The sequence below is a fragment of the Strix uralensis genome, chromosome 5 (assembly GCF_047716275.1).
Source record: "Strix uralensis isolate ZFMK-TIS-50842 chromosome 5, bStrUra1, whole genome shotgun sequence".
NCBI lineage: Eukaryota > Metazoa > Chordata > Aves > Strigiformes > Strigidae > Strix > Strix uralensis.
The window spans coordinates 34,881,066-34,895,864 of NC_133976.1; the positions used below are offsets into that span (position 1 = coordinate 34,881,066).

General features: G+C 40.0%; 1 protein-coding gene across 6 annotated transcripts in view; it reads left to right on the plus strand.

Annotated features, from left to right (window-relative positions):
• ANO6 (anoctamin 6) overlaps positions 1-6,732 on the plus strand; it is a 79,675-nt gene extending 72,943 nt beyond the window's left edge. The window contains exons 18-21 of one of the 6 annotated variants that reach the window (XR_012629189.1): positions 637-836; positions 1,291-1,396; positions 2,330-3,827; positions 6,649-6,732. Coding sequence is in view for 4 of the 6 variants with exons in the window: in XM_074870424.1 (XP_074726525.1) it covers positions 637-836; positions 1,291-1,396; positions 2,330-2,536 (513 nt within the window). In the remaining 2 variants the exon portion in view is untranslated. Of the gene's footprint in view, positions 1-636; positions 837-1,290; positions 1,397-2,329; positions 6,466-6,648 lie in introns of those variants that run through there. The other 5 variants (XR_012629190.1, XM_074870425.1, XM_074870424.1 and 2 more) reach the window with 5 other exon arrangements.
• The last annotated feature ends 8,067 nt before the right edge of the window (positions 6,733-14,799 follow it).

The window sequence follows — 14,799 nt, forward strand, 5'->3', positions numbered from 1 at the left end:
TATCTTGGCATCGAGAGCAGTTTCCACATGTACTGACATTGAAACTTATGAGGCAACAACTGCCAAGATTAATTTGGGCTGGCTAGCACCTCAGAGAGAATGGGATGTTTCTAGGGTCAGAGATGGATCAGCTATATATATATAATTTATTTAATTCCTTTACTCAAACTTCAGGGTTCCTGGTGAAATTTAATTTTCTATTACTGAAGAACTATTCCATTGTTTCCATGATTTTCATCAGGCAAGATTTCTTTAAGCATCTTATAAGTACATCTGATAGTAAGCACATTTGCTGAACGTTACCTTAGAGTACTTGAAGGTGAGTTTGGCTGCTGACCTCCACTGTATGGTCATGAGGGAAAAACTGTATTATACTGTAACTTTTTTTAAGGCATCCAGCAGAGCTGGAGTAATTTAAAAACCGTAGAGTGCACATTCCAGAAAGAGATTGTTTTTTGCCTGTGAGTGACTACATGCTCATGTACAGAGGGAACCACTAACAGGAACAGCACATATTTTCTATTTTTAGCTCATACTGTAACTTTTGAGATACTAAGTATATGGCAAAGCCATGCATATTAAGGCTTATTTCTTAAACACTGCTCTGCTTTTTTGTCTTCTTTTTCTGAAATGCAGGCTATGATCATTGCTTTTACATCTGATATGATTCCTCGTCTGGTTTATTACTGGTCCTTTTCAGTCCCTCCTTATGGGAGTCACAGCAGTCACACTATGAAAGGGTATATAAACAGTACACTTTCAGTCTTCAATATATCAGACTTCAAGAATGAAAGCAAGCCATTTTCCCCTTGGTTTGGGAACCTAACAACATGCAGGCAAGTGTCAAATAACCATTTTTTGCCAATGACAAAAATAAATATATTTTTTAATATCTAAATCATCTAATTCAGTTATCAATATCTAGTAAGAAATGTTAAAACACAGTAAAATTCAGTATATTTTGAATGTCAGAACTGAGTGGAAGTATTTACTGATGAGTTTGTGCTACTCAGAAAATTCTTACTTTGGTTTTCTCATAATTAATACTCTTCAAAAAAAAAGAACTTTAAAAGTTTTATAAGTAATTCTTAATACAGTGGCTGAAAAAAGGAAATTTCAAGTAAATATAGTTTATTCTGCAGATATGATTTTACCCATTACTATAGTTACATGTAGCTAACTGTTCCTGGATGTGTTAAGCAGGGACACGTTTTGCTCCATCCTCTGGCCACAGTGCCGTACTGCAGAGATGCCTGAGACTAGTTCCTGACTTTCCTACATTGCTTTCAGATACCGGGATCTTCGCTACCCTCCTGGTCACCAGCTCCAATATGAGCATAACATATACTACTGGCATGTCATTGCAGCCAAGCTGGCTTTCATCATTGTCATGGAGGTAAGTGTAGGGGGGTTTGAGCATTACTTATTTAAACTTCTCTTCCTTCCATGCAGAAAATCCTTCAAAGACATTCTGTCCAGGCACAGCTATCAGAGTTGGTGATGTGTACTAGCATGGGCAAGAGCTTGTGAGATGTAAACTAAGTGTAGCACCATTAGAATAAGAAGTCTCTGAAGTCATGGCATCAGCTGAGTATTGCCCCACGTGTTTGCAGATTCTTCTCTCAAGAACTGTAAAATTATTTTTAGTATCAGAAATAGAAGGGACAGTTACACCAAAATATTTTTACATATACTTACACAAAATTTGTGCACAGGCTCATGCATACGTATACATAATACATGTGCACTAGCAGAGTAACGTCTATAAAGACAGTTGCTGCAAGAAGTGAGTCTCTAGATGAGCATCAAAAAGCAATTGCTCCTTCCTCTGCAGCTACAATCTGGTCTTACAAAAGATGGGAGTTGGTCCAAGGTGAAAGGAGAAGAATATTAGGTACTATTTCATTATAAAATGTACCTAGGGCCTGATCCAGGGCCTACTGAAGTCACCAGAAACATGCAGCTGGTTGGATCAGAGTTCTTGCAGCAGAGAAATGTCCATTGCCCCAGAGTCCTTTGAACAAACCTAAAACAATTAAAAGAAACTGTAACCAATATTTCCATGCAGGGGGGAAGCACTGGGTACCAGGGTTCCCCAAAACAAGCAGAGAAGTCCTTGTTAAAATCAGGATTAGAAAATGACAATTTCTTGTTTATCAGACAATTATTCTATTCATTAGTGATGTCTTGCTTTTTAAAATACTGTTCCACTGTGATAGATACTGGTACAGAACAAGCTCAGAGTCTTACAAGATAATGTGACATTTTATTTATAATAATAACATCCTGTTCAGCCTGACTGACATTTTTTCATTTTCACCTTCCCCAGCATGTCATATACTTTGTGAAGTTTATTATTTCATATGTAATTCCGGATGTATCACAAAAGACCAAGAGCAAGGTCAAACGAGAGAAGTATCTAACGCAGAAACTCTTGCATGAGAACGATCTCAAAGTTGTGAAAAAAACCATGGGGAAAATAGCTGACAAAATTATCAAAGGAATAGACAGTACTTTCCAACCTAAAGCTGAATAAGTACTTTTTATATGGAATAACAGTATTTAGCCAACTAATACCTGTCCAGATATTACCAATACCTAACCAAACACTTTGGATTATTTCCCTTTACTAAACACCGTTTCTTGCAACTGTTACCTGCTCATTTATGTATTTCCCTTGGACAAATGCAACCACTGCAACTCAGATAAGAGTTGTGCATTTTTTTAACAGCTCTAGTAGGACATATTTTTTTAACATGTGAAGATAAAAATTATTTATCATCTTAAGACAATGAAGATTAATTCTCAAATACATAAGAGTGCTTTCCACTTTATTTAGGCATCAGCTATTAGATCTCTTGTTTGACTTGAATAAAACCTTAAGAACAACAATGATTTCTTGTAAGAATGCCATCACATCTTCTGAAGGATTTTTGATTACTTGCTAATGCAAACCCCAACTATAAAATGAAGAGGAAAAGCCAAAACATGAAGGAAAGAGATGGAAAATACTACTCAAAATTATGTTGTTAAGCCATTGGAATTGACATACCAAGCGCTGTTGTGTGCTACACTGAATTAGCTATGCATACTGAGACTTAAATGGATAACAACATATTTCAATTAATCATGGACTTGGATCACAAGAAGCAGCAGGACTGTAAGCCCATCCTGTTCATCAATCTCTGTGTAAACAGAATTGCCTTTGAAATCAATGCATACAAACTGACTTTACAGCACTCCAAGTGACTAGAAAACTCAGGCATTTTATCTTTCCCCAGTCAATGTATTTTTATTTGTTCACTTGCCCATTCTGCTCTGAATGACCATAGCCTTGAAGGTCTCCTACCTGTAACAGTAATGAGTGTTCAAAAGTCTTTTCACGTACTAAATCAATATTTGTGGAGGGCTTTTTTGCATTTCTCCGACACCAGAGGCACTGTGCTCTTCCCTGATAGATAGACCATGAATCTACTGAAACTGGAGATTAGAATAAACCATTTAATATGCCTTAACCATGTTATGAAGCTTTAAATAACTAGGAGGGATGTTAGAGATGTGGATGCATGCGCTAGAGCCATCAGTCATCTTCAAATTAGGCTGCAGATCTGCTTGGCTATTTTGGCTCCAGTTGCAAACTGCTGGGAGTTAGGGAATTACAGATAAGCATGTGTATGTAGAGCTCTGCTTTGTGTCTGCAGCAGTGATATTCCAGATTGTTAACTTGCTTTCTTTTTTGAACAGTTTTAGTGGACCAATTTCTACAGAGTCTGAAAACCAAAATCTTGTTAAAAAAAGCAAAAGTATGCCTGTACTCTGTAAACCAGGTGATTATTCTTGTGTTTGTAATGTCATACTCTTCTTAAATATGATATGCAGAATTTTTAGGCAGATTATTCATATAGCTTTTTTGCATATTAAGAAGTTCATTTGCAGAAACTAAGTAGCATTTATAAGATGTATGTTATCCCATTAGTAATCAGGAGGAATCAAACATCTGAATTTTGTAGCAAAATTTCCAAATACTGACTGCTGTGTTCCTCAAGCCTGTCCTTTGAAACAGCAACATTTAAACCAGGAGAGGTAGCATATGAGGGAAGTCCTTTCATCAGTCATGATACACAAGCTTTCACCCAGCAAGACTTTGTGTGATTGCATGGAAGAATGTGAGAGGAAAGCTTGGTTCAGAAATCAAGGAAAGATGAAAGAAAGAGACTCACAGGTTCCAGAGAACCACTTGCATTTCTGACACTGAAGGACTGAAGCTTATTATAATGCCCAGAAAACTTTGTGTAGACACCACCTGAAGACAAAAAAACACACAGGACAGAAAAACAGATAGACCATAACAATAAATGACAGTCAACCAGAGCAGCAATGGAACCAGTGCTTCTTTGCACAGGGAATTCTACCCTTTGTCAATTGTTTTGATTTATCAGAATTGTGACAAGTCTTTAATTTACCAGGAAGCAAATATAAATTGGGCAGATGGACAAACACTCAGAAGTTTCTAAAGACAGAATTTCTTATCAAAATATATCCCCTACTGATTTGACCTTTTCCCTGGGTCACAGGATGGTTGGGGCTGGAAGGGACTTCTGGATGTCACCTGGTCCAACCCCCTCCTCAAGCAGAGCCAGCTGCCCAGGACCATGTTCAGACGGCTTTTCAATATCTTCAAGGATGGAGACCCCACAATCTCCCTGGGCAACCTGTGCCAGTGCTTGGTCACCCTCACAGTGAAAAAGTGTTTCTTTATGTTCAGAGGGTACGTCCTGTGTTTAAGTTTGTGTCCATTGCCTCTGGTCCTGTCACTACATAGTATACCAAACTTCAGTTTAAAACAAATTTTTGTCCAAAGAACTATTTCACAGAACAATTTTAGTTAAGTACTCAGGACTTTCCTGTGCAAAACTAGTTTGGTTACAAAGGCCAGTCAGATTCTTTCAGACTTGGAGCTTTTGATTTTAGTTTTGAACTAGCCCTTCACCATCTGCAGTTGTGTTCAGCTGAGAGATGCCATTTTCATACCCCCATCAGGAATCACAGAGCCAGTGTGCCTTAAATACCTTTTCACGTGCTGTGTTGGAAGGCTGGGGCAAGCAAGGAGACATCCTGTGATAAAGGAAAAAAGAAATGCAGCACTAAATGGACCATTTCAGGTAATGATTTGGTCTTAAGGAAGCTTTTATTGCCCTCTTTGAGAGGTAAAGAGACTAGGAAACAAAGGAATTGAGTGCCTTGCCTGGGGTCATATTGTGAGCGTTGCAGATTTAAGGCTGATTTTCAGGAGTGCCTGGTCATCTGCTGCTTGTTTGGTTCCTGTGGCCTCTCTCAGTTGCCCCTTTTTACATCAGTTGGCAGCATCTCCTAAAGGGGAAGTTGACCCCCAGTGTCACCGAGAGTTTGTGTTCATTCCTTTAAAATAATGAATTAAAAAAAGCATGCTACATCGACAAAGCCTGTGTATCTATGACTTGGACTCCTCCCGTAATAAAATCCTAATCAGGTTTGGGTGTGTTTCTACATTACCGTTTTTGTTCAGATCAAGAGCGTGCTTTTGAAACTAGTCTTCCAGTTGTCCCTACTTCTGGGCGGTGCTTTCCATCACAGACTGGTCTTGGGGCACATGGACTGGACTCCTCTTGGTTTAAACTGAACCAGGAGACAGGTTTTAGGTATGTACCTAATGGTTTCTAACAGGCACTTAGTCCAGAAAGCCAAAACCTGAGCTAGGCTGAAGAGAGCAGTGAGTATTGTGTGGGCATCAACTTTTTGCTCTAGTGATTTCCTTCTGAAGTGCCACACTCCTTGTTAAGGTAGCTGTAACATTTTATTTCAGAAAACATTATATCAGGAATCCAGTTCATTTTGCCATATACACAGTGTTATTCACCACATAGTTCTGAATGAGAAAGAAGAGGAAAACCAACAGAGTGCCTAATAATTGCATTTTAATTCTTTGATTTAAGCTGTGCGGTTTCTGTAGCCTTTACCTCCAACTGCTGAAATGTGCTCTACTTGTACACAGGGAGCTCTGCAGAGGCATCAGAACAAAATGCTGGGGGGGCAGTTGCCAATATATGAGTATTTGTAACTTCCTTTTTTTAGGCTAGGTCACTTTAGTAATATTTAAAGATCTGCTTGAAGGGAAAATTAACATTTAAATTTAAACTATGAATCAATTTTACTCTTTTTTACACTTGATACGTACGCCAGACTCTTAACTTCGTACAGATTTTTTGAAGTCAGGGTGAATTTAGACCAGCGACCATTTCATTGCCTTAACAAGCACCATAAATTAGAGTCCATCGCCACTGTTTTAGACTGTGTATGTTGATAAAATTCAGAATGTAAGAATGTATTTTTTGTATTTTTTCTAAGAATGTTTGCTATTGGTTTCTGAATATTAAGATTTCTTTATATTTATTGCCATTAAATAAAGTCTATTTTAAAATAACAATACATCTGATGTTGATTAGCATTGCTTGTTTTTCCATGAACGATACTGCTGCTGCCAAATGCTACATTTAAATTCTTACAATGTCATCCCTGTCTAATTTCCATATTCCTCCTCTTTTTCAATCTTTTTCCATTAAACTGTTACTAGTACTGAAATTTATCTCCTGTTTTTTCTGCATCCTCTAGATGGAAGTCATTCCTTTCAACACCAAGTCGATGACAAGGACCATTATGTTCTCATACAAATAAACAGTTTAAGTCTTTATACCCTTTCACTGCTGTCATGATAAACCCTGTGTTATGTTTCAGAGTCATCATTTATTTCTTCATCTGGATGGAGTCTGTGCTGCTCCCACCTCCAGGCAGTCCACTCTGTCTCTCCCAGCCAGCCAGCCATCAGTTCTCTTCTGCTTCTGCTCTGACTCTTTCTTTCTACTTCAAGGAAATCCTTTCCTAAGATTTAGAGAACAGGAAGGCTGAAGAATAATTTTAAACAGACACCTTGTTTGCATTGAGGTGTGTTGGTTTTATTTCCCTTAGGGACTCCCAAGATCTGCTTTCAGTAGCTTTATGATCATTGTGGAAGCAGAGTTCCTACCACTTCCAACCTGTTTTCTGCTGACTAAGGGCTATGTGTCATACTGATGCCAGTACCCAAGCTGTTCTGCCACTATTGCATTGATTTGGCTTTGTCAGAGCAAGAACAAAAGAAACTTTGTGATGAAGCATAATAAGGGTCATTGTCCTATAAGCAGAAGGATATAGGCCAAATCTATATGAGGATGGTGTGTTCTTAAATTCACTGATACATTTTAAACCCTTCAAAGAACAGGCTTTAGTATTTTTCTGCTTAATACACAAGTAGCCAAAGTAGCATATTACTTCTAGTGGTCCCTGCTTAGTTTTAATTCTTTCTGTCACAGAGCAGATAAATTGTGCTTCTTTTGGATAGCCGGGTGAAAGCAAGCTGTGCTCTGCCCTACCTGGTACACCCTACCTGCACATCACCAGAGATGTCAGCAAATATATCAGCAATTCACACCAACTCTAGATTTTTCTGTGGTATGCCCACCTGTCATTTCCAGTCTACTAAATAAGTCTGCTTTTCCTATACAGGGGAGCAGCACTTGTGGCTACAAGCTTTATTTTTATTTGCATTTACATGGACCTCAACCATGGTAACAGGTACACAAAACACTGGAAAAGTATGGATGTAGTTAGTCATAAATAACCTCCACATGGCTTGGGGCAATACTTTCCCCACAAGAAAATAATGTATCTTAATAGGCTGATAATAGTAGCATAGTCTTTCCAGGAAAGTTGAAGAAAGTGGTTTTTATTTACAAGCTGGAAGTGCATCAAAACAAGAGCCTTTTAAAGTTGCTTTCTACAATTTTTATTGCATTCTCTGATACAGCTATCCTGTAAAAGCAATGCTAATTGCTGGGATTGAAGTTACAGTTTATCAGTCAGTGATGACGCAAAGAAATTAAATCACTTCTCTTGCTTTTAGAATGGATTCATCAATTCTCTGGTTATTCCAGGCAGTCCTAGCATGGGGTATGGAAGGGCACATGTGAACACATATCCTCTATCCTCTTTCAAGCACACACACAAATGTACACATTGATGAGTGTTCTGCCAACTATCAAGGATGTAACTCCTGGCCTGCCTCACACTGCAAGATGCTCTTTTTCAGTAAAGAAAGTTTTCCATCCAATTGTATCAAGATATATTATTATCTATAAATATGTAGGCTATGGTAACCTCCTAAATGCTGAGGATAAATGAAAATAAGAAAAAACACACAGACCACAGAGAAAATCCCAATGTGTTCCATGATGCAGCGAGCACAGGCCAGGACACCAAAAAGTCACCTCTAGCATATGAAGAGAGAGTTTATAGGGGAAAAAAAAAAGAAACTCAAATTCTTAAATTGTGAAACAGGAGAGAAATTACAGCCAACTCTGACAGCATTAACACATATCAGGGATCATTTTTTTTTATGGATATTCATGTAGTATCCATGTAAGATCTTCTGAGTGGAGTCACACCACAAATGGCTAAATAAGCTGTGCTAGGAGCCAAAGCCATCTGCAGCTATCGCCTTACCTCCTCATTCTCTGAGATCCCATTTGGTCTCCTGTTACAGCTGTATTGTGCTTATTCATGCAGTCATTTTCTAAACCAGTCTGGCTGCTCAGAATAAGCAGAGTTACATGTAAGCCTCTGTGGCAAGGGCACTGCAGGATCTTCACTTGCTGGAGCCTGGCAAGTCAGTGGGAATAGTGACCAATACCCACAGCCTGGCATTCCGTCCTGAACATCCATCCACTCCACTGAGGGCCGATGGCACTTTTGGTTTGTCACATTCTTGGGTTTTATGGAGGTAAGAGCAGCCTGGCTACCAAGAGGTGAGCCAGGGGTTAAGGTTACTTGTCCCATGAAAATACTGCTGTGGGCTTGCCAGCATAAGCAGGCAGGGGCTCTGCCTCCTCCCAGCCACCCCGGGATTGCTTCATGCCAACCCCTCTGTTTGTGCAGCTGCATGCCGAGCAGGCCAATGCAGTGACATGGGCAGCTGTGCTGGCATGGGCGGCTGTGCTGGCATGGGTGGCTGTGGCCACACGGGTGGCTGTGGTGGCAGGGCCAGCCCAGCAGAGGGTCCTGCAGGGCGGGAAGTGGGAGATGGGGCAGTGAGAGAGGCAACCCAGCCCCTCATCCCACCATTATTTTAATGAGTTAAAAAAAAGGGACTTGCCTGCCTGCCTGAGCTGGTTATCCAGCTGAACGGGCAGGGCTGTGCCTTTAAAAGTCCCCTGCACAACTGCAAACAGACAGGGCTGGTCTTGGCACCTGGTCTGGGTCCTCTAAATATCCCTATTCAGTGGTAGCTATTGTGCCTTGAGCTCAGGCTTCACCTGAAGCCAAGTGAATTTTTCAAGTTCAGACATGCTTTCTGGGTGCTCATAACTTTTAACTACATAGAAGATTATACAGACAGCTAAAAATTAGCAGAATCGGACCCTTAACCATTGTCTTAAATGCGGTTTTGCAAAGAATATGGCATTGTTATTTCTGAGACTGCCAAAATGTCACCTGGTCTCTGGAAACCCCAGAATAACCAGGGAGTTTTGTGACAGCAGCCTGCAGAAACCTGCTGTGCAATTGAGGTCAGAGGTGACACCAGACAGGGGTATTTGCAGGAGGTTTCGGCCAGAGGCAGAGGTCACGGGCGAGGGCGACAGCAGCTCCATCCCCAGCCATGTAGCTCCCAGGTTACAGCACTAACAGCTATGCCAAAGCAAGGACTGAAAAATTCTTGTCATATCTGCTGTTAATTAGTAACTACTTAGTTAGATCCGGGAAAAGCAAAAACTGATCAGCCTCTTGTGGAGTACCATACTTCCAGATTAACAATAGGTTATAGACCTGTTACAGCTCACAGCAGTTTTCTTTTAAAGAGATGCTAAAGTATCTTTTTGGTCTCTTCAAAGGTATATATGACATGCACATTGCATATTATATCCCTGTTTTCACATGCGACTACAAATAAAAGAAAAAGGCTGCACTTGTGCTTTTCATAACTTAAAGCTTTAACTGGGAGGCATAAATACAAAAAATAAGCCGAACTGATTTTCTTTCCTTGTCAGCCTGCTCCCATATTTTTTCCCCAGTGATCTATAAGGGGAAAAAAAATGTCACCATTCCCCAAGAGAAGCCATTAACAAATCCTTTCTTATCTTGCAGCTAAAGTAATGACATCTTATCGACAGTGCAGCAGAACAAACAATGTCTTATTGAAAGCTCCAGTGCTGGAGGATTTGGGCTGTCCTCAGGACTTGAGACTAAGTAATGAAAACAGGTTTTGCTACTAAATCAAAGACAATGACTGCTCTAGCTCTCCAATGGCCTTTAGCAGTCCCAGGCACACAGAAGGTGTGCACAGCTCACTAAGGTATCACCTGCACTACAAACTCAATCAAGTACGGAGGCCCTTACTATGAGAAGAATGCTCAAAGTAGCAAGCAGTTAAAGTGTGATCTACGATACATATGGGAACAGCGCTGGAACTTTTTCTCACTGCTGGACTTGATGTATGGATGGGCCTGGAAATACAGCTCCATCCATTTCTTACAATCCAGTTTAGCCTTATCAGAGTCTAAGGGAAGTTATTTGCTAATTTCTGTACCTCATCAAATTAATTGGACGAGCTGCAGTCATTTTTGATGAGCAAACATGAGTTGGAGATTCGAGTTTTGTTTTTCATGTCTGTGTATGAACTTATTAAAATTATTAATGCACCTTTGTTCTTTAGATAGATTCTCCTTCTTGTAGGCTCCTCTCAGCATCCTGTCAGTAAGAGAGATTTTTGCAAACCAGGTATCAGAGTTAGGTCCATTGTATACATATGGCTTTGTGCAGATGAAAAATCAGTCAGACAGAAAATGTAAATGTGCCCCTCAAATACATCCAAGCAAAGGGGAAACAGAAATGCAGGAAACAGGTATGTTGTAGCACTGCAGTCTACAGTTCCAACTAATCTAAGCCACCTCTGTCATAGTTCAACCACCTCCCATGTCCCCAAGCAAGCTTTCCTGCACATTTCTCCACTATCACTTGTGTTCAGTTGACATCCTGGAGAACCAGCTCAGAATGCAAAACTGGGAGAGACCTAACTAAAACCATACAAATATTGAATATTTCTGCCAGTCTAGCACACTGAACCAGCTCATCATGGGACCAGATGGACACAATTGCTGGTACATGGAAAGAGCAGGGCATCGTGTCATGGCACAGCAGGGTAGGACAGCAGGACCCACTTGGATTGCTTGAAACTCTCATGGACCCATGTCCTGGCAGTGAAAGAGGCAGCTGAGCAGGTCTAACAGATCCCTGCTACCAAAAGGGTCAGTGCCCCTCTCCATCAACCTTCACCATGCACTTCTGTACGGCATTCCTCAGGCCCTTTGTGAAGATAACTGAACTCACCAACTCAGCAGAAAATTACCTGCATTTTTACCTATTCTGTTCTATTCTGGATCAGTGAGTCAAACTGGCTTGTTACAGATCCAGACAGCACCAGAACCAGTGCAAGGGGTGAGGGAGCACACAGGCAGAAGCTGGGGGATCAGACCTGCCCTTTCAGGGACAAGGATGTATTCGATCAGCTCAGCCACCCTCAGTCTTGCACGAGATGAACTGCAGCTCTCACAGCTCCATTACTTCACAGAAAAGTAACGGTTTGCAAATGCTTTTTTTCTCCTTGTCTTGTGTGTTTACAAAGCCAGTGCATCACATTTGTACAGCATATGTGTAATAGACTGACAGAATGTGAGCATACATTAAGAAATTGCTCAATTTATCAGTATTAAATTTAAAAGATCTTAGATTAAATACAACTTTTATTGTTGAGTAAATAAAGTTAATATTAAACCCTGTCTGTGCTAGAGCAGGAGTGAGCAATATGTGATGTCTTAAATTGAGTGTACACATCTTCAAAATGCAGAGCCAAGGCCAGAAGGAAAGAGAAAGGGAGCTGAATTCAAACCCCCTGAGGAAGCTGAATGACTACCAAGGCTTGGCCAGGAAGATGCTGGAGGACCTGTGAAGGCCCATTCCCAGAAGTGGCTTCACAAAGAGAAGCTAACAACACTGGCAAACACCTGGTCTAGGAAGACCACTTCCATTTTCCAGATATCCCTCTTCAGTTAAAGCTGAATTCTCAGGAAAAGAAAAAACTTATGAAATATTTAAATAGATTTTTTAATAGAGAAAGTAGTTCTTACAATAATCAGTCAGGACACTCCTACTGGTTCTCCTTCTCTATTTGCTACTGTAGTTCCTACATGAGTGTTAGTGGCTCTGTACAACACCCTCCTTGGAGATCGTTCACCTTTTAACGGGCAGGAGACAAGCTGTGGATTCAGACAGTCAAGCCCAAAGAGGCAATCCTCAGCATGGTGGACAAAAGGCTCTCTCCAACTTCCCTCTTCTTCACCCAGGAATAAGATATAAGGGTGCTTCAACTTTGACTTTGATGTGGATTGCTTTTCCCTTCTCCAGATTCAGGATTGCCTGATTTGTGCACACCTAATAAACATACTTGGATTTGTCTTGCTTTTCTAAAAAATAGAAATACCTGATTCACAGAATCATATAATATAATGACTTGGGTTGGAAGGGACCTTAAAGATTATCTAGTTCCAAAGCCCTGCCATGGGGCAGTGACACCTTCCACTAGGCCAGGTTGCTCAAAGCTCCGTGCAACCTGGCCCACTTCCAAATCCCAGAATGAGTCAGATTTGGGAAAAGATGCCCAAATCTTTGCTTTCTCCCGTTGTTTCTCTTTTTCACTTGGTCTTGCAAAAAAATGAGGACTGACTATACTTGCACTTTGTAGCTTATGGTCAAGAAGGCATCCAGGCAGTTCTCTGCCCCACACTGGTGGGCTCTCTCAGGCTGACATCCTAAAGCAGCAGCTTGCTTGTAAGAATCCTGCACCACCACATATAAGTCCAACATCTGGCCCCAGTCAGCCTCAGACATAAGCCTAAACACTTACCACTCTTTATCTCATTATCCTTTTTTGCTTTATCTTTCCACTGTGACAGGAGTTCCATCTCTTTAAATATAAACAACCTCTGTCTTTAAATACCAACAACTTCATCTGGCCTATCTATAATTAAGCTGTTACCAAAGTAGCTTACTTTCATTTCACAAATGAATATCATAGCTCAAGTACAAAAATCCCACAAATTAATGTGTCTCTCTTTGCATTGGTTTCATTTATTCCTGTTGTCGGGCCTTAGATGACTTGAAAGGTCAGGGTATCCTGTAGATAAAATTAGTGATTGTCCAATAGTGGAAGGGTTAGAAAATTGTAACCACATAGTCTGAAAAAGTAATTTACTACTTTACTTCAAGAATCTCCATCTATCAGTTCATAGACTCCTTAAGTCCACATTACCTAATGATTTATCCTCAGTCATACTTCTAATATGTGAATGGAAACATTACATTTGGTCACAGTTTGTAAAACTGTTACAGCTAAGTCTAATCAAATCTTTTCAACAATTCTAACTGCAGGAACCTAAGGTACATCACAGCTACTCTCAATGCAGACAAACAGCTTTCCAAAGAGGAAAGCTCATGTTCAGTACAGCCAAGTATGATGAATTCCCCGCCTCTCCTTTTTCTCCAGCAAAACCACTAGAGTTGTTTGCACTCTACATTTCCAAAGCATCTTCCCAATTGGTAGTGCATTTCCATGAAGCACAGAGTTCTCCAAAGGTCTCTGGAAATGTGCTTTGCAGAAAGGTCAGAAAAGCCATCTTTGGTTTATTTTCCTGTTTGGATATGACTGACACAAAAGAACCAAGGCTGTACTGCCTTCCAGGTCAAGAAGGTACGCCTCCATTCAGTCATAGTGAAACAGGACATTGGCATGGATTTTTATTTTCATGAAATAAAAACCGCAGAGAAGATAATAATAACATATGTTAGAAGATAATCACAATATATAAATATATATTTTATCTATTATATAGAAATATATTTATATAATCTTGATATATTTATTTTATACTTTAAATATATTAAAATATATTAAAATATATTAAAATATATTAAAATCACAGATATATTAAAGAATCAAATGAAATATCAAATGCATTAATTTAAAAAATGATCGTATGTAAAGAAACACGATTAAAAGACACCAGTGATCCGGTGAACAGCGCCATGCCTTGCCTTACTCTAGAAGACCCCATCTCTAAGGTAACACAAACACGTAGTCCAAGATTTTTTTTTTCCTTTTTATTGTAAAAATCATATTAAAGAATATCTTAAAGTAATGGCTGAGAAGACAAATGTACTTCTATGCTGATACTCATCTTGGTGCATGTGCAAGTCCAGGTGCCCTCGGGCTCACTCCCCGAGCAAGGGACACGCCTGGGGTAGGGACATTCCTGCAGCCTGGCTGATGACACCACCACTTAAAAACACAATAAGAAAAATGGGCAGTGAGGGCTGAAGGAGAGGCAAGCTACAGGGCCAAGTTTCACCAAAATCAGCATGATAATCACATTTCTTCGCAGAAGATTGTCCTTAACAGAGGTTGTTCTTAGTCTGATCCTTAATAAAGGAGATAATAGCTCATGAGAACAACAGTCACAGGAGATATTTCTAGTCAGCTTTTGTTCTTGTACTTGGCCAGTTTATGTGCAGCCTAAGGGTATAAATAGAGAGACTATAGAGGGGATTAACAGACTTTCTTTCCAGCAGGGCTCATGTGCCAAAGCGATGACTCTATTAGCATTGTTTCCCCTGAAAGGT